We start from the raw sequence: 27,427 nt of genomic DNA, 5'->3' as shown, positions 1-27,427 counted from the left end.
CAGGGAGCAAGTTAGAAGAGGACCTCAAAGGGCTCAGTGAGAGCAGCTTGCAGTTGTCTTTTAGTAAGGAATTTTGTCCACTTAACAAACACGTAGCAGTTGGTGAGGCAGTTAGGAGAGAATGATCCTGTACTTTCACATGTGAGTGGTTAGTCAAGAGTATACTTTTAAAAACTGTGACTAGTACAATTCTGGTCATAACTTGTTTTAGAGTTGTCCTGGATTACAATAACTCTTGTGATCTGTGAATTACCTACATTAATCTTAATCTGATGGGGCTGTATTTTGAAAATCATTCAGGTTTCAGATGGACAGTCTTAACATAGTTGCTTAGTTGCATTAGTTATGAGTAATTCTCCAGATGATTCCATCTTTTGATTTACTTCTCTGAGAAATCACTTTAGAAGACTCCACAGTATGTGACATACAGTTTATATGAATATATGTCAAAGCGCTAGTTGAAGAACTTGTTTATATGTGTCCTTTGGCTTTTGGGGAAGGCGCTACTTGCTCTTATTTGAAGGAAAGATGCAGTCTGTATTTTCTTCCTTTTCTTCTTCTGGGTGGAAGTTGTAAGCTTTTATGAAACACAAGCAACTTGTTTCATGCAGTGAGTCTGCAGAGCAGAATTACTCTTCAGCTCCTAAGCCTTCATGTTTAAAAAAATAAGCATTTTATCTGTTTTAGCCAAACACTTACCTAATTCTTACCATCTTTGGTGGATTCCAAAGGTGAATATGAGAAAATGGGTAGGGGTCAGTAGGTCAAGTTTTTTTAAAGACAGCTAGCATGTGAAATGAAGAAGTCAAGATACTGCCTCTATCCTTTTACATTAGAGAAGCTTTACCTTTCCAGCACTGCATGTCATAGCTGGGTTTCTGAAACAGAAACTCAATAACATGTCCTTCTTGGGAGCCCAAAACCACACAGCTCTCCTTCAACTCATTTTCAAACTCTCTAGCTTCTACCGTCTAAACGTCTAGGACTCCAGTAGTATGTTCAGACATTCTAACTGGACTGTGCATGTGGGGCACATATGATGTTTTGCCATCTGTCTCCATATCATCTACTACAACGGTTATCAAAGATTGTTTAAGGACTTCAGGTGCAAGTACAGGTGGTGTCTACTGCCTTCTTCAGTGTAAACTTTTCCCTTTTTGGTTGATAACATTTGACGTTGGTTCCTTCTCTGACTTTTTGCTGACTTCCAGCTATTGAAAATTATGTTCTTTGTCTGCAAGGTAAGTTGTAATCATAATTTTTGCAGATGTTGTCTGTGATTTTATCTAGGTATTTTAGGGATAAATTCCTTGAAGAAAAAAAAAAAAAGCTACGGGGTTTTTTGAATGTTTTCCTGTGTAATTAGAAGTTATTTCAAGGTTGAGAAGCAAAATTCTCTGATGTCAGTAAAATGAAAATATTTTATGCTATGCTTTGCTTACAGAAAGATGTGATTTTTTTAAATTGAATCAGATAAGATGTGACAGTCTCCTGATGCATGTGCTGAATAATGATAAAAAGTGCCAACTTAATATTTCATGAAAAAATACCTCCTTTGACTGAATGAAGTATACACACTCACGGATGAAAGTTTGTAGACACAACAGAATGCCCTGTGGCAGAAAAGGCATCAGAGAAATAAAGTACAGATTTAGTAATCTTGTAACTCAAGCAACAAGACAAAATGTGTATTTAAGATAGTCTGAGGGGAAACTGCTATTTTTTTTTTTTTTTTTAAGTGTGACTGGAACTTTTAAGACTTATATTGTCAAACAAAGGGACTAATATTTTTTGTGGTTTGAGAGAGGAGCTGCTTTGGCTCAGGTGACTGGCTGTACAGTGCTACTTAAGTGTCATGTGAGCCACTGAGGCTCAAAGACACAGAATGATGTAAATGGAAGTCGGGTACATCAGCCAAGAAGTGGGACTCTCAGAGTCCTTTGGGTCCCTAGGTATCACTGCTTTGTGAGAACAATTTTCGCAGTCCCCAAAAACACCCCTCTGGGAATGCCAGCTTTGCCACCCTAAACTGTGATGGCATCCTTAAGTGAGGAGATCCTCTGCTTACATCCCATGAGCCGTCCTGGTCTGGTTAGCATACTCCAAGCATGAGTAATGGGCACCTGCAGTTCACTGAAAGCATTAGAGGAGATTTGATGGTACTGACCTTTAGTATTAGAGCTTAAAAACATAAGAGCTGTCCTAGCAGCCCCAAACAAAGCCTATTTCCTTGCCAAAGGAACGACTTGGGGTTTTGGCCTGGCTCTTGGAATTTCTTTCTATATTAAATTGTCTAAATACAGATCAGACTGTATGCAGAGAACTTCAGTTGTGTTGGAAACATTTCTAAGGAACTTTCAGGTTTTGAGGTGTTAGGAGGTTGTTTTGAGGATCATGCCCTTGGACTTTGGTAACAGCTTTCTCCCTGATGGTGTCTAAGCCACTGTTTGGCAGTGAATCCAGTTTACTGCCTAAATAACTGGAATTTGTCTGGGGGTTTGAGGATAAAGCTCTTAGAGTCACAAGTTATAGATCCTCCACCCAGTATTTTCCATTCTGGCATGCTTCCAGTATGAAAAAAGAGAAAAGGTATTCCCAAGCCCGTTTTATCAGATGGGTTTTCAGCCATTTGCCCAATTTCAGGTCACCTCAGTTTAGCCCCCTTCAGTGTTACAAAGTAACCCAGCATATCTGTGGGGAACAAGGAGTCATAAACAGAGTAATAACAACTGTTTTCCACATTAGATTGCTTCCTTGTCTCAGTTACAAAAACCTGTTACTATTATTGTTTACATTTAAACAATGAGAATGCTCTGTTCCCTTTCTCCCTGTCGCAGCACATGCCAACCTCGAACCCACACAATCCACAGGATTTTTACAGATGCTCTGCAACACAGTTGTGGTAGTGCACTGCTGCCGTTAAGTCTCCTCTCCAGGCAATGGTTTTGTTCACCCTTGAATAGTTGTAATTTTTTTAAAACAATTTCCTCTACATTACTGTTTTATTTTAGAAAGGAAAAAACAGAGGTTGCTGTTGGTACCTGCAAACAGCATCGGTGCTTCAGAGACAGAAGGCATGTTTTAGAGCTCAATATCAACACTTAAGCCAGTGAGGGGAGGAAATACAGTATAAAACAATGATATAAGAACAGAGAAAATGTGACAAAGTAGGCTTTGGGTTACAGCTTGCCAGACTGTGGAGCACACCAGAAATACACTGATTAGCACCTGATCTCTGCTGCGGCACAGGAGGCAGTAACTTCAGTGGAATTGCTGCCACGAATGGGAGTGGGCTCACAATAGGTCTGAGTCCATTTCTCAGTGATTTAGGCTTCAGGAAAAACCTTGGTTGCTGGTTTATAGCGCTGCTCTTGATCTGAAGACCTGCTTGCAAAAGGATTATTTGCACAATCTCTCTGTCAGCTAACTGCCGGTGGCTGCACCTGTGAATCTTTTAAGTGCCTGTGAACCTGCCCTAGGTGAGCTGGCTGAAGCTGAATACATCAGCTGCCAGGAGGTGCCAGACAGATGCAAGCTGCTTTTTTGGGCAAGCTGATGATAGACCTGTGAGTCTTTTCCTTCCACTCAGGTATGGTGAGAGCTTCTTGCCTGAAGAAGGAAACATGAAATAAGCTCAATGAAGTCATGGGGTTTTGTTGTTCGATTGTGGAGACTAATATACTTACATGCTCCTATTTATTTGTAGTTGAGCTGCTGTTTCCTTCACTAGCTAATAAACTAGGGAGGTTAAAAAGATGTGGATTGGTTTTTTTCTCCTCTAAGGAATTATATGCAATTAATAGTAGATGTTTGAATGCATCTTATGTAAGCTGCATCAAATTTGTTCACAGTGTGGGAAAAGAAGTTCTAATGAAGAAAAAAACCCTGAGAACTGCTGGAAAATATTTTCAGAATCTCAGAATGGGAAAAAAAATGAATCTTTGGGAGCCTCTTGCACATTACTTCCTGAAGTGCTCCAAAGAAGACTGTATGAGATATTTGTTAAACAGAAAACCCATTTCTTGCCCTGAAGTTTTCCTCCAAAATGTAGCACAGCAAATAAATCCTTGTTGGGGAATGGGGATACTTTTAATTTACTTTGCTGTAGCACAGCAAATAAATCCTTGTTGGGGAGTGGGGATACTTTTAATTTACTTTGCTGTTGTTTTCTTTGTCTGAGCAGTATCTTTGGTTCTTTGCTGATCCTTCAAATTGGCTGGGTATCCGTATTTGTTATCCTTGGTATTGTGTGTGTCATGTCCTGAGAAGGTGTATATGTGCGTTCAGCATTGGCTAAACTGCCGTAGCATGGGGATCAAACCAGCAGCAGTCAAAGGATGTTCTGTGTTTGAGTAAGGGGAGGTGGAGCCTTTTTGCAAAGGACATAAAATCAGTCCTGTTAAAAAGATACTGTTAAATAGTTCAAAGATTGGCTGCAGGATGAGACCTTCATTGAAGAGGCCTTATTTGCTGCCACCATCACACAGGGAACTACAAAGAGTGCCCTCACCTTTGATCCACTTACCCTGTGCTTTTTCTCTTAGTGCAAATACAAGGGTAAGGGCTAAATTAAAATTACATTAAACTAATCAGGTATGCATTTGGTAAGGTAGAAGCTGGTGGAAACTAAATGCACTTTTTGCAGAGGCAACAAGAGGAAGAGCAGAAAGAATGGCAGGGGGGTTGTGCCTGGGTTGTCTCTTACTCCTGTGAGATTCGCAGGCATTAGTTCAGCTGCTGCATGTGTCAGAACAAGTGGAATTTGCTCTTTGGCCTTCATTTCATCCTTCTTTACATTTTCATTCTTCTTATGGAAAGGAGAAGAAACACAAAACTGTTTCAAAAGCTTTTTGGGGTTGAGGTTAACCCAGAACTGCAAAAGGGGGGAAGTCAGCAAGTTTTGCTGTCTATTAATTGCAGAATCCTAATTGGTGGAGGTTAGGAGGTGGATATGATGGGTTGTCAAGTTTTTGTAGGTCTTTGCTCCTTGTTAGCTAAAGGTTTGCATAATTACATCTCTTGGATGGCTGGTGCATCTATTTTTGTTACTGCTTGTCTCAAAATAGTGTGAAGGTTTTGGAGGCATGCTGAAAAATCTGCCTTCTGAAGTTAGAGGCTAATGCTAATAAACCGCCCTTGGCAGAGGAGTGGTTTTGTTGTTTGAATCCACAACCCTGCCTGAGCTGTCACGCCTAGGCCAAAAGTAAATACAGTAATAGGGCAAGTAGCAATATTTAATGTGGAAAAGGAAGGTAATGCTACTGTTAAAAAGCTTGGTCTCCATAGTGGTATCCTGAACGGACTAGGAAGCATCCCAGGAAACTGGAAAAGAAGGAAAATGTCTGTTGCTTTAGATTGATTAAAATCACAGGGACTGGCTGCTTTTTCAATCAGGTAAGGGTATAGGTTTCCTGTTTGCTTCCCAGAGACTGGAAACAGGACACAGTACAGCTGCTGTGCTGCAGTTGTTTATGGATGTTACAACAGCTCTTTGCAGGATTAGATTTTTTTTTTTTTTCCCAAAGTGTTTTCTTAAAGGTATCACTGCCTTTTTTTAATGATGCATTACTGTTTTCTTAAAAATCCTACATGTACAAAGTAAAAAGGTCAGGTGTGATTGTATGTCGTGTCTTTCCACAGAGAGCAACCAATGTGAGCTTTGTCTTTTCTCCACTGACTAAATTGAACCAAGAATATCAGGCTGCTAAGCACAAGGGATAAGGTATTTTCTTCTCATTGCACTGAGATTTTCTTTCTTGGAATGAAGTGAATTTCTGGCAAGAACCTGAAGCAGTTCTCCAGGTTGGGCCTCCAGAAGAAGCTGGTCTAAGTGTGTATTCTGCTCTCTTTTCTTTTTGATCAGTGGAAAATGAGCTTCGGTTATTCTTTGCTGATGTTAAGCCTCTTCTTTCCTTGAGGAAACTGTGGAGCTTGTTGAAGCCCAGAAGGGTGAAAGTATTGGCAATGGGAGAAATTGAGATACTGTTTTGGGAACCTGTAAGTGGAGGGAATGGTGAGCATTGGGGATTGCTCAACATGTTTGCTTGTATTTTTTCACTTTCCCCACGTGTGGGAAATTGATGGGTTGCATGGCCACAGGCAGTTTGCTGCAGCATGCATGCCTTGGCCAGAAAAATTCCAAATCATGAGTCAAAATCAAAACTGGCCTGAAAAGTAAGAAACTATCAAGGAGATAGTGGCATTTTTATCCTATCTGTTATGTGGGTTTGACCATTTTCAAGTGTAACCTCACAATAATGTGGGTCAGATTTAAGTAAGTGTAAGTAAGCCTGAAGGTTGATGGCCAGCTCTGAAGGATTTTGCCTATACTCACCAATCTAAAATGACAGGTAACTGAGATGATTTAATAGCCAGATATTTTTATTTCATTTGGAGCTATGAATGGTCCTCCAGCACTGAAATATCAGAACTAACTTGTCTAAACCCACCCCAACTGATTACTTAAGAGATGTGATGGAATGAATGTTTTCTGTCTCTTTATTTTATCTCATATCAAAAGCAGGTTTCTCTTCTCTTCCCTCTGTCCTCTTTGCTCTTTCAGGATTTTGGGGAATGATGATTTCTGCAAATGTTCATTTCTTTTCCTTCCTTTATAATAAATAGTTTTGCAGCCTTTATCTGTGTTCATCAGTGTTACAGGAGCACCTGATATTTTTGTTGGAACCGATTCTCCCACAACTTTTGACCTGAAAGTTTTTCTGCTTCCTGAGTATCTAGTTGATCAGGGGAAAAAAATGATTCTGCGTACTTTAAGAGTCATAAAAACGGTTTCCTATTGCTGACAAAGTTTTATTTTATATTTTGCCTATAAATATAGTTGTGATTGTGGCACAACATTTGTTTTAATGGTCTCTGGTTTTCATTGCTTTCTGGAGTAATATTCTTATTGATATATATTTCAGAATACAAAATAAACCTGTTTTTCCTTTCCTGAGTTTAATTCCTGTGCTGCTTTCATCACATGTTTCTGTTCTCATTACTCACTGTTGGGTTCTCCTCTCTGCTGCCACTGAACTCCACATTCATTTCTTATCTCCTCCACTTGTCCCTTTAATCCCACTGCTGCTATAAAGAGATCTCATCTTCCTGCTTTTCCCAAATTTTAGTTCTACCTTCTATCTAATGTCAGTGGTGATTTGGTTTCCACCTTTAATTACAGTTTTTAATTATTATCAGACTGCAATCTCCCATCTCCTGACTTTTGAATGCCACTGCAGACAACTTCAGTGCAGAGCCAGGAGTCTTCTTTTCCCCACCCCAGTGCAGTCTGAGTAGCTACGTCTCACTGCAGGCACTGCTGTATGGACCACTGTTGCTGTTTGTGAAGTTAAAAAGGTCACATCCATTTCTTTGCTGGCTTTTGCAGCTGTGGACAGATGGAACTGTCACCAAGTACTGCAGGATGAAGTGTTTTACTACTAACTCCTGCATGATTAAATTCAACCTGAAGAGAAGTCCAGTTTTTGTGTCTCTCTGAAATGAGAAACCTCAGTAAATCCTGAAGCACTGTGAAGGAGAGGCCTATGATTAAATACTTGTGGGGGAGCTTGTTTAGAAAGGACATGTAAATAGAAAAATATTAACTGATTAAAATTCAGTTTGCAGAACACCAGAAAGATATAATTTTCAAATTAGAAATTGAAACAGATGTGTGATAACTGCATTCAGTGGCCAGGCTTTTGTCACGGTTTTGGGGAGAACCTCTAAGTGTAGCCATGAGGTTGGGGAAGTGCCATCCTTGATAGGTGTTACACTTCCTTAAAAATTACTGAAGTGTTCTTTTGCCCTTTTTTTTTTTTTTTACTTTCTGGATAGCTGGTGTAAGAGACATGTAATCTTTAAAACTTTGAAGTTTATTACTGTCTTACAGTGGAAAGTATATTTTCAAGGTGTTTCTCAGCAGCTTTGCTTATGCTTCTTCCTAGCAATATCTTTTTGAAAGATATTGCAGGGTTCATCCTATTAATTGAACAGCATCCTTTGCTTTTAAGTATGCCAACAGCTATTGGTGTTACCTGCATGTTCATTGCCATGGAAAGAGTGTCTTTCTTCATGGATGGCAGTTTTCACTGCTTTTTTTCTGACCATGAGTCTTGATTGCTTGTGCTTGTTTAAATTTAGGTTTGGGTGTGATACAGGGACCTTTTTTTATGATTTAGCATCTGAGTTGAAAACTGCTGAAGCAGTTTCAAAATGGGTTAGTTCTGTTGCTGTGTGGAGGTTTGACAAGCTGCTTTATATAATGGATTTATACAAACGCGTGTGTTTGTGTATGTGTAATGTCTGTATAAACTAATTTTAATGCTTTACAATCTTTTGATGTAAACCAGATGGAATTGGCAATTTTGAATACTTGATGACTTTAAAAAGAATGAAACCTTTTTTGAATTAATTCTCTGAAAAAAATCAAGAAGGATTAGGAGAAAATTAAGAAGGCTTTTAAATAGTCTACTATGCTAAACTAGATGCCAACAGATGATGTGTCAAATTTCTCGGTGTCTTCAAAACTCCACACAGTTATAAATTCTGCAGTTACAGGTGTGAGTTAGGTGTATTTTGCTAAGTTTTTTTAGAGAGACATTTACACTATGCTAAGATCCTATAAGGATAGCTTTTGTCATGCTGAATCCACAAAGTGCTTTATTGATGTGCTTTTTGCTAAATACTGCACCCCTGAAGGAAAAATACATTTAATAATTATACTTTAAAGTTGAACTTCCTAAACTTTAGTATCCTTTACCACAGACTTTGCTACCCTCATGCTGCATGTTTGCACGTGCTTTATTAAGCAGGTACAGTATCTTGTATATTTAAGCCACAGTCATAGCTTCCTTCTCTGGGCTAAAACTAAGATGACACAGCCTCAATTGACTTTGCATGCATCCTTTAACAGCTTCTCCCACATCATTTTCCTCTGCTCTGTAGGCTGGAGTATGTCACACACAGCCCACGCTGAGGCGGCAGGGAGAGCTTAACCTGAGCACGGAGCATGAGTGGAGTTGAAATGAATTTCGTTGCATTTATAAATATACACACATGTACCCACGCAGATTTACTCAGGAGAGCTGTTGCTCCTGTGTGTTTTAATAAAGCTTAAATTTGCCCTTAAGTCTTGTTGCTAACATTTATTCCCACGTACCACAGTGTTCCTCTCTGGTTGTATTTCAGGCTGGATCATGAAGGCCATGGAAGGGTTTTGTGCTCTGACTTGTTTATTCTTTCTTGCTGCTGTTCTCTGAAGCACACAGCAAGAAGGCTAGAGATTATAACTGTGGAGCAATCATTTCCCCCATGCACACCCTCCAAAATAGAGTGCTAAAATAAAAAGGCATTTGGTTACTGGCTGGAACCCTCTTTTCCCAGGAGACTGTTTCACAGGAGCCTGTAGCATCTCTAGCTCAGTGAAATTTTAAGTTTTCTGTGCAGAATGGAACTGCTAGAAACAAAAAATCACCTCTGCCTGAAATACCGTTTGGACAGATAGATGAGGCCAGTTTCCACAGAGACACTCTGCGGGCTCCCGTCCCTCCAGCATGGCGGGAGCAGGCTCCGAGTCGCCTGTACAGCACAGACTGAGCTCTCTGTACTGTTTCTTCACATGTGTTGTTCAGTCTGAGGGCACTCTGGTCCCTGAAAGTGGGAGGTGAAGGTGTGTCTAGTTGGTTGATATTGAAGGATAGCAGAGTTGAAACAAGCCATGCTATATTTTGGTGCTCTTAGCCATGGTCATTAATAATTCTTGAGTGATCCAGGAATAACATATGTAACTGGGTTTTGGAGATTTGAAGGCTAGGAAGGAGGAAGCTAGGTGGGGGCCTGGAGGATAGATATTACATGTATCTGTCGCGCTAGTCCGAGAAATTAAATTATTTTTAAACTAGTACTTGGTTTTCACCTGAATGACTTGTTCCACTGCTTCCTCTGTTCTGAAATCTGAAAGCCTGTTGAGAGGTCACTGTCCACATGACATACTATGTGAAGGAGCTCTGGAACAGGTGGTGTTGATTAATATGAGGGTTTATACTTCCTCTGTCTTGACAATTAGAACAAGCACATCCAACACGCTGTAGGTGGTTCTTTTTCCTCTTTTACATTCATGGTTTGGAGTTTTTTTTTTTTTCTGAAGGAAGTAGCCAGCTTGCCAAAATACCAGGTTCCTGTATCTTACTGAATGGGTGTAGGTGAGGGTGATACCTTTCTGAGAAGGGTGTAGTTCCTCTTTCACTTGGTTTTAATCTCTGAAGGCAGGCCATAAAACTTCCTCTCCCTCTCTTTGCGTGTTTGGAAAGCACTCCTATGCCTACTTTATCATTGCATAAAGCTTCGGATAACAAGAGTTAGGTTTTTAGCATGCTGTGTTGCAGGTGACAGCAAATCCCTGTTACCACTAACAGTCATATCTAGTCAGCCAAGCATATTGCTGAGGAGTCTGACTAGCAAATGTTTGAGACTGGCTTGGTGCTGCTAACTAAGAAATTAATATCAGTGTGTATACTTGCATATGGTATATCACATGTAGGATTTCTAGCTGCTCTGAGAGTGTTCTTCCTGGAGCCACATTGTAGCACAAGAGCTAGAAAGAAAATGCTATGAGTTGTTATCTTTGTCTGAGGACTGCAAGTCAAGATATAGATCTAGGAGCACGCACCTCCACAGAGCCGGTTAGGTGACAGTCCTGGAAATGAGGAATATGGGCTTAGATCCGAGACGTAGATCCTGTTTCTGACATTGCAACAGATGCTGTTACCTGATCCAAGAGAGGTCACTTACTCCATCTCAACTTTCGCATGTGTGAGGATTTATGTGACTTGTGGGAGTGGTGTGAAGACTCATTCACTAATTTTGAACTCTCTTCAAAATCCAATGTACTAATCATGACCTCATAAAATACAGAACAGTTAAGTAAAACATTTCTAAGGAGTGTTATTTGGATTAAATCTACCTTTAATTAGAAACATCTGATATTTCTTAGGAAACTCTTGTGTTTTGACATAGTACAAAATGTAATGGGCACCAAAATGAAATAGCAGAATTTAAAATAAATGACCTCAATTATATTGTTCAGGTCACATTTTAATGCCATGCACTGAATAGATCTGCTTGTATAGATGGTACATTTATTATAACACATCTGACTGGTTTGGGATCATCAACATTCCCTGCCCCGTGGCAGATGAGTGGTGAGAACACAAATGTGGGGCACTTTGGAAAATAATCTCTGGTGTGGTCTTCAGGTGACCTGGGTGTGTTGGGTGTGTGTTTATGGGATTGGTTGATGGCTGGAAGTGCTGAAGCAGAAACAAAGCTTTTCCCCATCTGCAGTTGGGATTTTGTGAACAGATGTAGCCATCAATCCAAGCTTTTTATCCTCGTTGTCCTCTTTCCTTGACCCCTCTTGTTGGGAAAGGGCTCTTGTAACACCGTGAGGTGAAGAAAAACAATCTGTTTGTTTTCATATAGTTGTTGCTGTCACTCCCACCCATTGGTTTGTTCTTTGTATTAGTGAGTCTGGAGTGCCGGTAACTAATCTTGTGTATTAATTAATAGGTAGTCCGTCACTGGACAATGACTTTAAAGGATCAAGTAAAGCGAGATGGCTGAGCATTCATGTCTGAAAGATCCTATGGAATATTTTGGTCATAATTGATTTTATTATCTGTTGCCTTATTTCCCATTTTCTTACGAACAGGATTTGTGCGTATTCTGCTAATGTGACTTTGTAAGTTGGAATACATGTTCTTTTGGTGGTTCCTGCTGCTTTGGGTAGGCTCCTTCAAAGGGAACAGGTGTTTCATGGGTTTACCACTAAAGAAAGCATCCCGGTTTGGTTCCACCAAAGACACTTGGGTGAGAATTCCCTCACAGATAGGAAACACTGGATGTATTTCTGGGGACCTTTCTAACCAAAGGCTCATTGGAAAATGACATCCGCCCTTTGGGCGGTTAATTTCCCTGTGTGGAGAAAGGGTGGGTGGTAGAAAAAGATGATGATGATGGATTTATTGGATCTCAGTTGTTAAAACTAGGACTCTTAAAGGGAGGTTCTTGACAAAGCACACTTAAGATTAATATTTTTAATGCATTCTTACTCTGATAATGTTTGAACAGTACATGTGTTCGCATTTAAAGTGAACAGCTTGCATCTAATGTGTGCCAGCGCTTTATGCAGGAAGAGAAGAAGTGGTAAGTAACCATCAACCGGCGAGCCCTTCAGAGGACCTCTGAGCCTCCTGACAGGCACAGTTGCTCTGCATGTAATTTGAAGAAGGGTATTGTGTCCCTGGAGGCTTGGCTTTGACTGAAAGATGGAGTTTTGCGCTCTCATTTTGCACTGAAGACGGGCTCACAGATAAATAGGTCACTGTCTGGAACTATTTTGCACTAGATCGATCAGAAGCAACATGACCTTAAGTCTGATCTCCTTGCTCTACAAAGATATTGCTGAATTGTGGCTTCTTCTGAAGAAAAGCACAGGTGTGTCTAGTTTTTCAAATTTTCTTAGTTACTTGATTGCAGGTCGGGCAGGAACTCTGTTGGCTAACATTATCCTACTGAGGAAAATGGGATTTGTTTTAGTACAAAGGCAGAAGTTGTACTCTTTTTGTGTACACTCATATAATTTACTGTTATGGGGGTGTATGTGTGTGTGCTTGTGTACATTTGCAGTGTATCCTTTTATTTGCAGATGTATTTCTCGGTACATCAGACATATCCACTAAATCTATTCCTGTATTTTACACAGAAGGTACTTTGTTCAGGATTCACTCATGCAGTGATTATGGTGATCAGAACTGCTGCTAAAGCTTACAAGGAGAATTTGCTGTTGCAGAGAGCCGTCCTGCTGTTCCTGAATTACAGTGGGTTTTAATTTTCAACTCATTGCATTTTATGTAAATATCAGACACAGAATTTCTCCTGATCCCTATTTGAGGTAGGGAAAAAGCATAGTTTCTTTCACAGGATACAATTTGGCATTCCCTAGTTGTTAGTATATGAGGGTTAATCTAAAATGCATTATTTCTTAAATTCCTTCAGTCAGAGCTTTCTATAGGAATGTTGTTTCTGTTAAGTTACAATGAAATAGTGGCGATATTATTTGCCGTTAATAGTGCAGCCACAGTCCATTGCAAAACTGAAAGCGTGTTTTGTGGAATAGGGACAAGCAAAAATTGCTTCCTTATTCTGGTGCTTGAATTCACATTTCCAGTTCTGTTTTCTGCTTTTGGTACGCGTGACTATTGCAGAGGAGGACAGGAGAAAGAGCACAGAGTGCATGGACTGGTGTTTAACCTTCCAACGCTGTTGCTTTTGAAATGTCAAATTTAAATGGAACAGGTATGTAAAGGGTGGATCTTCTAACTAAAGGGTGGATCTTCTTACTAATCTTTAATTAGTACTGCTAATTAAATTATCAACATGTGAGTCTGAGTGCTCTGCTTCTCAGTAGTGCTCGTGGTACTAGAGGTAGTACTAAAAGGCATGCTGCTTAGAAGGAGTGAATGAAAGATTTAAGAAAGGTGAGGCTAGCCAGATGGAAAGGGTGGAGGGATTAATCAGTCCGAGTGACTTTTGGTCTTTATGTGCATCCTCATCTGTGCTGAGAGGGGAGGGGTGCATTTAGGAAATGGCTGATTATTGTATGAGAGTGAATGTCCATTTTAAACTGCAGAACCAGGGAGTGGTTTGTGTCAAGTCATGGTGGTGCGTATGTAGCCATGCCAGGACTATTTGTGTAAGTTGCCAAGTTTAATTTGTATTTGATTATTGAGAAATAGGTGAGCAGGGCTGCTTTTGTTAGCAACTGCCAAAGCTTGATTTTCATCTGTTGACTGCCACCATTTCTTGTGGACATGTTCAGTGTGCCAGAGATCCCTCCTTCCTAGAGAACTGTTGAAAGACTTTATGTTCGAAGTGGGCAGAAAGGTCTCTTTCCCTGGCACCGTTCTTTCCTCTTCCTCCTGAGCATTGTACAGAGTATTTTCTGTGCCTACAGTCAGCAGAGAAAATGAAAGTGAAGGTCTCAGATACCCATCTTCCCATTCTCAACCCTATGAAAATTTCCAAGGAAAACAATATCTTCTTGGGGAATTCCTTTGTCAGTCCATGTCTGGTAGTGAGAGTAGGGGTATGGCAAAAAGGATGGACAAACTGAAAAGAGAGGATGGATTTGGGATATGGGCGCAGGACTCAACCCTTTGTTCTGCTTAAAGACTCTGCAAATAGTTGTTAGCAGTGCTGGTTCTGGTTTTTAGCATCCAAAGGGGATGAAAGCACCTCCTGTCTCATATATACATTGCAAGACTAAAAAGTTCTTGACACAATTTGAGTGTTGCAATAGCGGGGTGTGGAGCCAGCACTGCCTGTCTGTGGCTGCGCATTCCCAGGAGTTAGCAGGCTCTCTCCAAGGGACAGGATCTTCTGGAGGATCCCTCGGAAAGGTGCTCCAAGTTTTCTTTGTAGATAGGGGAAATGTCGGAAGAGGATGACTGGAGTCCTGGCAGAGGTCTGTGTGTGCTTGTAATTGAGGGGAGTATTCTTAAAATCTGTCTCAGCCTTATTTGCAATGAAGGTAGACTCCCTTCAGCTGCTGGAGCCAGGCACAGCACTTGGGAGTTGCGTGTCAGGCAACAAATGGTTCAGTGAATGAATCGCCATCATTTGCTACATTTCAGTGTTAAGAACGCTCCAAAGCTTTATCTGAAAGGAGGAAAGCAAGGCAAGTCAGTACCATGCTTGTTTGCCTCTGGGACAGGTATGATGTGATCTTCTCAGAGCTATAGCACTGCAGTGGGAGGGGATCTGCTACTAGGTGATAGTTTTGCATCCTGTGAAGCTGTTAGTTGTTGACACTGGAGGGTTGTGAACAGTTCTTACAAAACAACTATTGGCTGGATTTTTTTTGGAAGCAGAGCTGCTTCATCATGACTGGGATATTTCCCCTTTCCTTTGGAAAAGCTATTGCCCTAGATTTATTTTTTGTGTTCTAGAAAATTGATATACCATGTAATGTATGGTTGTAGACAAATTTTATTAGCCTGAGATTCAGCAAGTGTGTCAACATAACTAAATTTTACCCTATTCTGTATTCATTCAATCTACTGAAGTTGGTACACAATTTAGTTTGTATGTGTTTGTTTGTTGGAAGGCCATGATATCTGTGTTGGAAATTTCTGTTTTCTTTCCAGGATTGTGAGGTGGGCTTGGGGACTTCTCACCAAGGAATTCCTTCAGAATTACAGAAAAACTTAGGTTGGAAGGGACCCCTGGATGCCTCCTAGTCCTTCCTCTGGCTCCAAGCAAGGTTAACCTTAAAGTTAAAGCAGGTTTCTCAGAAATTTGTCCGCTGACTTTTGCATATATCCAAGGGTGGAGATCGCTCAGCCTTGCTGGGCAGTATATTCCAGTGCTGGGCTCTTCTCATGGTGAATTTCTTCCCTTGCATTCAGCTGGAATTTCCCATGCTACAGTGTCTGACTGTTGCCTCTCATCCCTTTGCTGTGCAAAGTTTCAGTAAAGACACTAACTCCTTCCTAATAAGTGTTAGTGTCCTTTAAAAACTAAATGCTCCAGATTTCTATAGAGCACCTCAGTGGTGTCATTGAGACCTGGTGCTTAGTGGGACCTAGGGCCAGGTTTTTAAAAGTAAATCCCCATCTTAAAACCACTACTGTGACTCTCTTTGTTCATTTGGTTTCTTGTTTGTTTATTTTAACCTGCCTTCAGTCTCAAAGGAGCAGAATATCCAGTGAGGTCAAATGAGACTTCAGATGAGAATACCAACCACCAGTGAAGTTCAAGGTCAAAGTTTGCTCTTTAGCCTCTTCACCACACACAATATATGAGATATTCTGCTTCTCATCATTACCGTGTTACCTTGAAATGAAGGGAGTTTTATATGTTAGTTTCCTCAAATGCTTTTATAGATGCTGTGTCTCAGGTACTTCTCTAAGCATCAGATATTCAGAACGTTTTTTGTTTACGTGGCTTTACTCTTCAAAATGCAGCCCTGATACATTTCTGTTTTGTGCAGAAGATGCAAAACCTTTGAAAATGGAAGAGCAGCTACTCACGGTGCTTTGAAAGACCCTGGCTTTTACAAACCTTCATTCCACAGAGCCTGTGGAATTTTAGCAAACAAAGTTCAGCTCTGCTGTTCTTAGTCTTGTTTTCTGTTTTTATGCTCAGTTAGGTGAGAGAAATTGTGGATGTCATCTAATTCAGAATAAGTGATGTATCTATTCACTTCTCAGTTTGAACATGGCAGAGTTTTGTTGATTTTAAGGTCTAAGCAGGGATTTTGTGTTTCACTTGAGACGCTTTATGGACCGTGGCTTTTCTTAACGAACAGCAAGTTGTAACTTTTTTAATACGCATCTGCTTTGTGCATGGCACACACAAAATAGAGATTTGTTGTTGTTCCAGGAAGCTTAAATAATTTCCCTGTATGCTCAAAAGGGCAGATTTTTAAGAGAAAGCTGTCACTCTCTGGACTTAAAGTCTAGCAAGACAGCCTCTCAAAATAGAGGTAATATCCAGTTAGACTGTTGCACTTACAGAAACAGAATCAAATTTTTTTTGCAGGTGAGACATTGAAATAAATCCAGTGGATTATATCTTCATTGATTTGTTTTGCACAGTTAGTTTCCATCAAAAATAACTCCTTGCTTACAGGGCCAGAGCTTTATTTAGCAGAACTTGATTAGTCATTACAGCCATATGCCAAATTCTCAGATTGGATAATGAATGGATGCTTAATTTGAAACCTAAAAGATGTGAAAATGAGGGTCTATAAAGCAAAGGAGGGTAGGCTCCTGCCAAACCTCTAGCATGCTGCCTGCAAAATGCTGGATGTGAGCAGCAGACCTGACTGTGTTGCATTAAAAGACTCTTGAGCTGCCTATGAGAGATGCTAAACCATGTCCTGCCTCTGCATTACCTGAAGCAGTTAATAATAGCAGTGCTTTAGAGAGACATATGATGGGTTTCATCTTTTTAATGGTATTGGGCAGTAACCCACAGTACTTCAAGAGCTGCTTTGTTAACAACTCTCATCTCTGTGAGGCAACCAGTTTGGTTATGAACTCAGCAACCTCTTCCTTGTAAGTCGTCTGTAGTCAGTGTCCCAAGAACTGGGAAGTTTACAGCCAGCTTCAAGAAAATGTATCGTAGTGGAAAGCTGGTGCTTCGTTCCATGTAAGCCACTTAGCGAACACTTGGCTCTTCTTTCTCTCTCATACCCATTAAGTGCTTCACATCCTGTTTCTAAACTTTAGTTTACAGTTGTACAGTTCTATGGAAAAGAGTGCTTGTGTCAGAGTACCATAAAATATATTGTTCATTAGAAGTGATTCTAGCCACCCACCATATCGTTGAAATGCTAAAATTCAAGGAAGACTTTTTACTGGGGCCTGCAGTGACAGGACAAGTAGCATTGGGTTTGAAGGGAAATAGGGTAGGTTTAGGTTGGACATGAGGAAGAATTTTTTTTACAATGAGGATAATGAGACACTGGAACAGGTTGCGCAGAGAAGTTGTGGATGTCCCTCCCTGGAAATGTTCAAGGCCAGGTTGGACGGGGCTTTGAGCAACCTGGTCTAGTGAAAGACATCCCTACCTGTGGCAGAGGGGTTGAACTAGATGATCTTTGAAGGTCCCTTTGAACCCAGACCATTCTGTGACAACCTCACAATTGTTAGCACTGTAGCCTAATACTGATTAACATCAAGTGCCATTTCCAGTGTTTCAAGCAGTGCGCTGTGCAGGCTTGTACTGTAGCTGTGTGTATTGGTAAGCTTCCTTGAGCAAAGGAAGTATAATTTCTCTCCAGAATAGATGTGTATAATGAGCAGTTAGATTTTACCACTTTGCTGTTTTGTAAAAGTGATTTTAATTTTCAGATCAAGAGTACAATCACACATTTTTTTAAATCCTATCTTGCTTCCAAAATACCACACAAAAATAACATTCCATTTAGTAGAATTGCCAAGTGCTCGTGCAGCTGGTCCTGTACGTGTTGACTTTTCAGTCAAAGCTTTGGGGCATGCTTTGAGATATACATTTTTCTGCGGAGGGAGGGTTGAAAGCAGGTGGTTTCAGTGGAGAGGAATCTTTGGTTTGGTTGCCTGAAAAGATGTCCACTTTAGCATATGTGTTTAAGCTGTGTGATTGCATCATTAGTTTTTTAAGTCACACTGAAGATGAGTCTATAATTTACATGTAGTTGTTCTATTCAGAGTTGATCTTTCTATTTTCCATATTTGTAAGAATTCCCTTTCTTTGCAAGGCTTTAGCACTTAGAAAATTATGGGAATTCTGCTTTTTCAGAACATTAAATCTTATTAAATGAAGTTGGCAAAATCTAACATTTTTGTTACTCCGTGGAGGCTCACTTTATAAAGTACCAAGTGAGACACATTTGAGTCAATTGCCTTGAGTGCTTGCTAGGGGAACATTCTCTGCTGCTCAGGCTGTATCTAATATTTCTCCATTAAAAGCAAAACAAAACAAAAAAACCCACAAAATCTTTGCTTTTTGCAAAATCTACTTCTTGTTGGTGACTAAGTACATCTAATACATTAGAAATATTTTTATATTACACACTCAGCATGATTTGCAGTATGAAGGAGTTAATGATGCTGCAGTTTTGGTAATATTTGTTAGCCCTATTTTGGGGTCATGGTTCCTAGCAGTTTGAAACTGTCCTGCAAGAACAGAAAAGGGTTTATCAGCAGACAAATAAAATTTCTTTGGCTTTCTTCAGAACTTCCTAGGAAGAGGATGAGAGGAATATTATTGTTGCAATAGTAAGAGCATACCATACACATCAGGTGAATTTTTGCTTTTAGATGGTAAGTCCATGTGATGGTGTTGCTGCACTTTAAGTCCTCTTTGCACGTGACAAAAAGTTATATTATGCTATAATATGGCTGTGTGGCATGATTCAAAGTTTCTCTTCCTTCTCAGTTTGGGACGGGCGTAATTATCATGACTTGAAATAGCATGAGGAACATCTTTCTCACCAAAACAGATTAGGTGTGCTTGAACACTGTATGGAGCAAAAACATGGCAAGACAGTTTAGATGCTCTAACTGCTAACACTTTCACATTTCTTGCAGCAATTGCAACATATCCCCCTCCACCCCCCCCCCCCCTTTTTTTTTTTTTTGCATGGCTCCTAATACTATTTGTCTTGTTTCAGATTCTCTTCAAGTATAAAGAAATATTAGGTCTTGTGTTGATCCCTAGATTGCCTTCCTAATTATTACATAGTGTTCTTCTAGTTACAGATCACCTAGTATTTGATTCCTCCTGTAAGCCATATCCAAATTTAATGCTGATCCCTGAGAAGCTGTAGGACTACAGAGTATGTGTATCAAGAAGATGTGACTAGTGAAGCAGAAGAGGAAGAAGAATCCCTATACAGGGAAGCAAGAGGATTATATTTCCTTTGACGTTTGTGCTTTGAGGTGGTATTATTTAGGCAAACTAAGACTGAGAACAAAGACAAATACATGCTTTGACAAGCATAAAAAGTGGACAAACCCAAAAAATTTAGACAAGAGTTAGAAAGAAGCAAAAATCTTGGTTGGCTGTCAAAGTATGCTTTTGAGCTGCTATTTCATAATTTGAGTCAAGAAAATGGGGACTATTACACCTTTTGTCATCTTACGCCAGCCCAGCAGCACTGCATTTGCTGTGCACCGCAAAATTTTTTTTTAAAAGAAGGATCAGTGATTCATTTCCCTCCCTGAAATCAAACCATCATTCTTGTAGTTTTGTAGATAGTCCTGTGCCAAAGCTCCAAGCCTGTTACCTCAAAGAAGAAACAGATGGACTTTTATTTTTTTCTTTAATTGTGATTACAGGAAGCAGGAATTACATGGGTAAAGCATGTGGTTCAGGAGGCATCTATACAATACAAAGTTTTTTGGTTTTTCTGTTATTTAACACATGATAAGTTCCCGTTCCTTGTAGTTAAGTTCTGGAATTGCAGCATTTCAGGATTAATTTATGTCTCTTCTAAGTAGTTATGGTGTTCTTCAGGTATGATTAAACGAGAAGAGTTACCAAGTTTCACTCCAGTGGTGTAATTTCAATATTACCAAAATTTATGGATAATGAAAAGTGCTGCAGAAATATCATGGACTCTCTGAAAGATCTGGATGGTCAGGGATTCTGATATCATTAAAAACCACTCAAAAAATAAGTGCTTCTGTCCACTGTGCATGGGCTTATAATTGAGGGAACATCACTCCTGAGGTTTTAGATTTTCTTTGGCAGTACCGCTTCCAAGTCTTGACTCAACTAAATCCTTACTTAACATTGAAAGTGTATGGGATTCCAGCCTAGCCCATTGTAGAAATGGACTACATAGACATGCTTTTCTATGTGTTTTGTGGCAATAGGCTATGCAGTTCTAGAAAATGAACTGATGTTAGTAATAGCATAGAAGAGGAACTTATAATTTCTTAAGATATGATTCACTGAAAAGAAAAAGTATCTCAACTTGAGCATCTCTTCTGTGCACAAGGGCTCTTGAAAGGAAACTGTCTTTTCTGACTAGAAGAGGAAATGGGAGATGTAGCTTGACTGTAGGCTCTTAAGCTTTCACAAGTAGAATTCTTACTTACCTGTATCATTTAAAATATTTTTTGGACACCCAGTGTCATATGAAGCTGTTTGGAGTGCTAGGTTGCTTTATTTGTGCTAGCACCTGGGACGCTGGTGGAAGTGAAGAATTCATATTTCCTGCTTGCTTGGGATATTTTAGCTCACAAGAAGAAAAAAAAAAAAGTTGAGAGCACTGTTTTACCCAGGTGATAATTTCCTTCCTAACTACACTTTAGCAGAAAGATGCCTTTTGCATGAAAATTCCAGAGGTTTAATCACTTGTTTTTCCTCGCTCCTTGTTTTGATTGCACTGTAGTCAAATAAAATAGAAATGAACTCTTCCTGAAGGTATTTTGAACTGGTGAGGTTTTAATACTTAGTTCATGAGCAGTTGCATGAACTCCTGTCATTAGCCTGGTGTGGCTACAAATACCACATGGACCCAGGGAGCTTGGTCTGAAGCTGTTGTGGCTGAGCACACCTAGCACAGAGCTTGCAGGCATTGCCACTATTCAGCAGCGACTTTTAAAATTCAGTTTTAAAGCTGAAGAGCTCTCTTGGTGTCTTGATTAGCTCATGAGTTTCATGTGGCTTGGTGCGGAAGAGGGCCGTCTTCACCAGCTCTGCTGCTCTGGCCCTTCCTCCTCTGGGGGCTACACAAAGGAGCTGACTGTTAGTGATGGTGGTCTGGGGGACGAAGATGAAGAGGGAAGAATGAGGAAGTGAAAGGTTTGCCTTGGGGCTGAGAGATGAAGGGACTGCTTTGAAAGTCATTAACTTGCACTTATAATTACCAGAGGGTGCTTTAATGAAGAGATTTTTAAATGAAGACCCCCTTCACAAGAGGCATTCAATTCTGAGCAGGTAGGCTGTTCCAGAGGAGAAGCAAAACAAAACTTGTTGAGAAAAAGACATTATTTCTTCAATTTGAGGCATGAATTTCATAGAGAAGCCATAGACACATTTTCAGGAGAATCTTGCTAACTCAGCAAGAAAGAGGAGGAACAATGATTTGTAGTCTGCTTTGTGGTGTGCTGCTGAGATCTGTGCTGAAAGGCATAATCATGTCTGTATGTGTACAAACAGGTTGGCTTTTAAGTTGGTATAAACTAATGGCCATAGAATTTCATGCAGAACTACTAAAGGGGTGCTGTAATTCCAGCTAGCTCAGTGGGAATTGGATTAAACCCATTACAAGAGGCTCCCGAGTCGTGTCCAGAGACTTCCTTCCATGTAATGTAGGTATGGTCTGTTCAGACTCCCCTCCAGCATTGTCTTCTGTGAAAATGTTTTTTCTTCGGCATGTCAGGTATACTCCAAATGCTGATGAGTTTCAGTTTGATCGGAAAAGAAAGAGGAGCCATTTAACAACAAGTGAAAATCTTGATTTGAGTGACATAGATTGTTTTCGCGGATCCAGGTTTCTTCAGGGCTTACTGGCACCAGGTAATTCAAGCACAAGTTATCTTTATGCCCTTGTGTTTAAATCTGTCGTCCAGCTTCCTTTGAAGTGCAGTCAGGTGCCTTTGATGGGATGGTGTCAGGGCCCTCTAACCTATCTTCCTCCATTATAGAGACAGGACTATCAAAGCAAGATTTAAAATTGAATTAGATGATGATATATCCATAAGACTGTGGTTCACATTTTTAAAGAGAAAGGCTTTTTAAAATAAGAACCACATATTTAACTGATTCCTTTATATTAGTAAGACGACACACTCATTTAAATTATGTCCTCTCTTATACCCATAATTTAAATGCTAGAAAATGTGGTTTTTAAAGAACGTCCTGTTGTTGGCTTAGAAAAAAATCTTTTTGCATTCCCGGATATTATGTGTGTTCAGTTTTTTAAAATAATGATTTAAAAAAGCAGTAATAACTTTACAGAACCTTATTTTACTGTTTATTAGCACCCACAATACCAGATGCATTCTAAATCCCAGGGGCTTTATTTTAAGCGGACTACTCTGGAAACTCTTTAAATGAGCTCTTCAGGAAAGACTGGATATTCTACCATGTTTTGGTGTGAGCACCTCTTTTCAGGCATGCCTTTTAGATACAGTAAAAGAGACAAACTCTTAGGTCTCTGTTTTGAAAATACTATGTAATGCAGACAAGGTAGAACAGGAAAAATCATGGACTGTGTAAATGTTAATCTGTGGAAGTAGCATTTGAGCCTATAAAAATTCCTTTGAAAACAGTGAACAGGTTTTCAGTAATTTTGTATTTAAATGTGCACTTAATTAACTTTACTAAAATAGAAATTGTCCCTAAAGACTGTAGCAGGTGACAGGTTCTCTATTTAAAGAATATTTCCAAGAAATGATTTTCCCCAAAGTCCATGAGTATAAGGAGTGTGCGCCCTCGCAGTCTGTTCAGCATGCATGCCTTTCATTACCTTATCCTGTTAAGGAAATAACATATTTAAGTGGACAAACTTAAAGTGAAATCAGATTAAATCCCAAACAAACTGTGATAAACTCTCTTTTCTAGAGGGGTACCAAATATAAAGGAAATGATGCAGAGTGATGAGTTTTTACAATTGCATCTCCTCTGAAAGGAGACGGGGTATTGGAGAGGGATTTCTGGCTAAATCTGTGAGCACTGGTACTGGGTTCAGGTTTATCCTGTCAAGTAGCTGGATGTGAACGGCTCAGCACTTCCCAGAGTTGCATTTTCTCACTTGGTTTTGCACTGCTATTTTTTATCTCAGTTGTTTCAAATTATTGAAAATCAGCTCTGGTCTTAACACGTTTTCTGCTTCTTGAAGAGTGTCACAAAACCAGATCCACAAGAGCACAGTGAGAAGGGGGCTGTGCCTTGATGGATGCGAGAGCAGCAGGAAGGGCTTCTGGAGGTTTTCCATCTGTGAACAGGCACAGTGTGCTGCTCCTCCAGTTGCAAACACACTGGCTCTTAAATTTGAGTTAAAACTGAGTTTAGAACCAGGGGAAGGAAAATACTGTCTTTTCAGTGAAACAGGATTTGACTGCAAGGTTGTGGGCTGACCTGTTCCGAATGCAAAAACTGCTGTTCCCAGCAGAGAGAACATTGGGGCAATCAAATCTAGACTTGCGTCTTTACCTGTCAGAAGTCAGAACCACAATGGCACTGATCACATGGATACATGAGGTAATGATGATCATTATGTATCTAGGAAACATAAAGAGTTTCCCTGACTTAGGAACATCTTGCCTGCTTGAATGGTGTGTGTCAAGTATTTACTTACGTATGCAAAACTTGCCTACTTTATTATTTGCTTATGGTGCAATAATGAAAATTATTTCTGCCTGTGGCTGTAGGCAGGATGGCATATTACAAAGTGATTACATTCTTTTCCCTTTTCCATCTCTCACCAAAATTAGACATTGATCCTGTAATAGGTTATATTCAGGTAAATGGGTACACCTGCAGTCACTGGTTTGCAAAATCAGGGGTGTTTAGTTTCTTAAATACTGCTGTGGGAGGGTTCCTTATATTAGAAAGCACTGACAGCAAAAATAAAATCTAAAATCCTTTTGCCCTTAGGGGGGGTCTCCTCTTGTGGAAATGACTTGGCCATCTGAGATTGGACTTTTGAAAGATCTGTGTTCAGTTTTCTCTTAAAAAACATTAAGATGATGACATAACTGAAGGTCTGGGTGAAATATGACTTAACAGTTAAACGTATCCGCTTATGGATTTGACAGCGTGGTATGCAGAGGTCTTCTGATCAAGCAGCAGTTCACCGGATGCAGAAAAACAGCTCTCATCAGTGAGTGACCTTGGAAGTGGTCATGGGTCTTCCTCTGCCAGACTGGCTGAAAGAGAACAGAGAAGTTCTGTTCCCCAGTATAAGTTGTTGCTTATCTGGAAGAAGTAACTGAAAGTGGGGTTTTTTAGCTGTTCTCAAGTAATTGCAGTTCTCAGAATTTTACACACATGAAAATCGCTTATAAAAGCAAGTGGCTCACTCCTCAAGATCTAGCATTTAAAGATCTCAGTAACAGCAAGTCCCTTCCTTGATGGCCAGAGCTCTATTTCTGTTTGATCAGCTTGTTCACAGTTCTGAGTGTCAGATTTGAGTCTATCTTAATGGCATTTCAATGTACATTAAAAACAAAACTTTTGTATAATGCCAGATGAAAAGAATTACTCAAAACCTAATAATGAAAATGCTAGGTTATCCCTTCACTTTCAATAAGGCTAAAAATGTGGAATCATTAATTTTTAGAAATTGCAGAAGACTAAAACTTTATTTCCTTGTAAAAAAATGGCATCATAGTTTGCATGATAAGAGTCACCTCATTCATTAGTCTTTATCGTGGTCAGCAAAACTTAGACTTCTGCTTGATCTCTAGAAATATGCTGTGGAAAATACCTCTGCTCAAACACTGTGGCAGAAAATTAAGACTCGGGAAAGCAGTATGTTTGTCATTAAGCTAAAGTGGAAGGGTTGAGATAAAAGATTAAGCAATGCTTTTCACAGTTGGGGTACGAATGTGCATGTTCAATGTGAGGATGTCCTTCCAAGCCTGTTCTACCTATCTTGCTGAATGCAAGGTAGGTATTTGCACACTAGACAACAGGCTAGAAGGATCATAAGTTTCTCTTTTTTTGTGTGTGTGAATTGAGGAGGGTTTAATAAAAATTGAATTTGATACGTAAAAAACCCACTGTTTAACATCATTCCTGAGAAATATTAGCTCTATAGTGTTTGGTTCAGTGACATTCCGTACTATTTCCAAATGTCAGCAAATCCACATTACTTTACTCTTTTATCAGTTTGCTATTCAAAGAAAAGTCTGCCCTTGGCAGACACTTGAAAGACTCCAAATATTTTCACGTATTTTTCAAAACTTGGATAGTTTTCTGGGTGTTTGTGTTCTAGGGATAACTTTCTTTTTGATGTTTGCTGTGAATTCTTACATAAAATGACTTTGCAATGCAAATATTTTTTTTTCCTTCACAGATGAAATCATGCATCAGGATATCATTCCCATCTATGCTGCAGATATTCAGGACCAGTTAAAGAAACAATTTGCTTACCTGTCAGGTAAGGCTATGGCATTCCCTTCTACAGACATTGCTCAGGATGGTTGGGCCTGTCGTGCCTTCATGGTTTTTAAGGTCTCATAATATAGGAGAAATTCATATTTTATGAGCAACTCAAAATACAGACTACCAAGACTTGTTACTTAAGGATTTATGAAAAGAACACTTTTTTTTTTTAAGTATAATAGAAATTTTATAATATAAAAAATTTTCCAGTTTCCATGTAATGGGATGGAATTGAGGGTAGGATAAAAGAGTAAATGGGGGAATAGAAATAAGGAAGTGCTGATGAGCCTGGTACAGGAACATGTAGTTTCCTGTAGTCAGCGCTAAGGGAGCTGTGGGTGCTTACCCTGAGCTCCCAAGTGCTTGGAGCCGAGACAGGGCTCAAACACTGACCTGGAGCTCTCTGAGCTAACTGAGCCCTTGCTGAGGGTTGGAGAGTGCAGTATGGATGTGCTGGTGGTTGCTGTGGTCTTGAAGTCCTTGGCCCACAGGCTACGCTGCTGCTGGCTCTGCTGTCAGATTCAATACTGAAGCCCAAGCTGATACCTTGGACTTGACCAAAGTAGTGTCCGAGCAAGTACCACAATACTATGTTCCCCCACAGCCTCAATGCTGGGGTCAGGCACACGTAGCATCAAGTTCTGGAGAGGGTTTTTGGTTTGGTATCACTGCCTGCCTTCTGCAAAGGAACCTGCTTTTAGGTATAAAGCTGTCTCTAAAAGCACCACAGCCATGTTCATGCAGCACAGAGTGTCTTTGCCCCTGGATAACCTGTGCCAGGTCGGTGAGGGGGGCCCTGTGTGTGTGCCATTGTGGTGGTTTAGCCCCTGCTGGGGTCTGAGACCACGCGGCCGCTGCCCCTCCCCCACAAAGGGAGTGAAATACAAAGCCCCAAGACTGAAATAAGGAAAGGTTTAATACAACAGTGCAATAGCAACACAACAGACAACAACAATAATAATAACAGTAATAGTGATAGCAATGAACAGAGCAAAATAGCTACCAAATACAGCAGTGAGAAGTACGATGTACAAAACCACAAGTGCACCGCGCTCCGCACCAGGAAAAATGTGACCTGCCAGCATGGTATCTGAATAACCCTCACTGCTGGGGAAACTTAACCCTATCCTGGTTAAACCAGGACAGCCATGCAAGTGTTGGTTGCTGAGCTTGGTCCATCTCGATGCTGGGACCACATCTGGCTGATAACAGGTAAAGGGAGATAGTGCCTTAGCTCACTGATCAGGCTGTGTGGCAGGTGTCCGATAAGCTTCTGAGTTTGTTTTCCTGCCTCCAATACATAGAGAGGGAGAGCATCAGTGGCTTTGCAGAGCTGCCCTGCCTCCTTCAGCATAAAGGAGATTTACCTCTCTAGGCTGAAGCTGGGATTTATGACTGTTCCCTCTTCCTTTGAATCTCTCCCTGCATCAGATCAAGAGACACAGGGGATGAAGCAATGTACTGCGTTGCTTGGCAAGAACCCATTGAATCTTGTTGTAGTTATAATTAGCCATTAATTATGATTTATTCCTGCCATACAAGCTAAACTAAGTGTGGGCCTGTGGTAGTGACTGTGTTTTCTGTGGGGTGGTGGTAATAAGATTATTTTATTTGTGAAGCTGGCTGTTCATGCTCAATTTGAGATGATGGTGTTTAAGCTACAATTCTTTTCTGGCAGTTTATTTATTACTTTTTTTTTATTTCCAAGCTCTTCCTTCTTATCCAGGGGCAGAAAATGGCTCATAATAGTGTTATG

General features: G+C 40.1%; 1 protein-coding gene across 15 annotated transcripts in view; it reads left to right on the top strand.

Moving 5' to 3' along the window:
* MCF2L (MCF.2 cell line derived transforming sequence like) overlaps positions 1 to 27,427 on the top strand; it is a 134,404-nt gene that overhangs the window by 39,795 nt on the left and 67,182 nt on the right. For 12 of the 15 annotated variants that reach the window (XR_012621997.1, XM_074815256.1, XM_074815251.1 and 9 more), the window contains one exon: positions 25,583 to 25,666. Coding sequence is in view for 14 of the 15 variants with exons in the window: in XM_074815251.1 (XP_074671352.1) it covers positions 25,583 to 25,666 (84 nt within the window). In the remaining variant the exon portion in view is untranslated. Of the gene's footprint in view, positions 1 to 3,572; positions 3,590 to 12,425; positions 12,496 to 25,582; positions 25,667 to 27,114; positions 27,130 to 27,427 lie in introns of those variants that run through there. The other 3 variants (XM_074815258.1, XM_074815252.1, XM_074815259.1) reach the window with 3 other exon arrangements.

The sequence above is a fragment of the Strix aluco genome, chromosome 2 (genome assembly GCF_031877795.1).
Source record: "Strix aluco isolate bStrAlu1 chromosome 2, bStrAlu1.hap1, whole genome shotgun sequence".
Classification (NCBI taxonomy): domain Eukaryota; kingdom Metazoa; phylum Chordata; class Aves; order Strigiformes; family Strigidae; genus Strix; species Strix aluco.
Note: the sequence above shows the minus strand (reverse complement) of the source record. Positions and strands in the feature narration are given on the sequence as shown.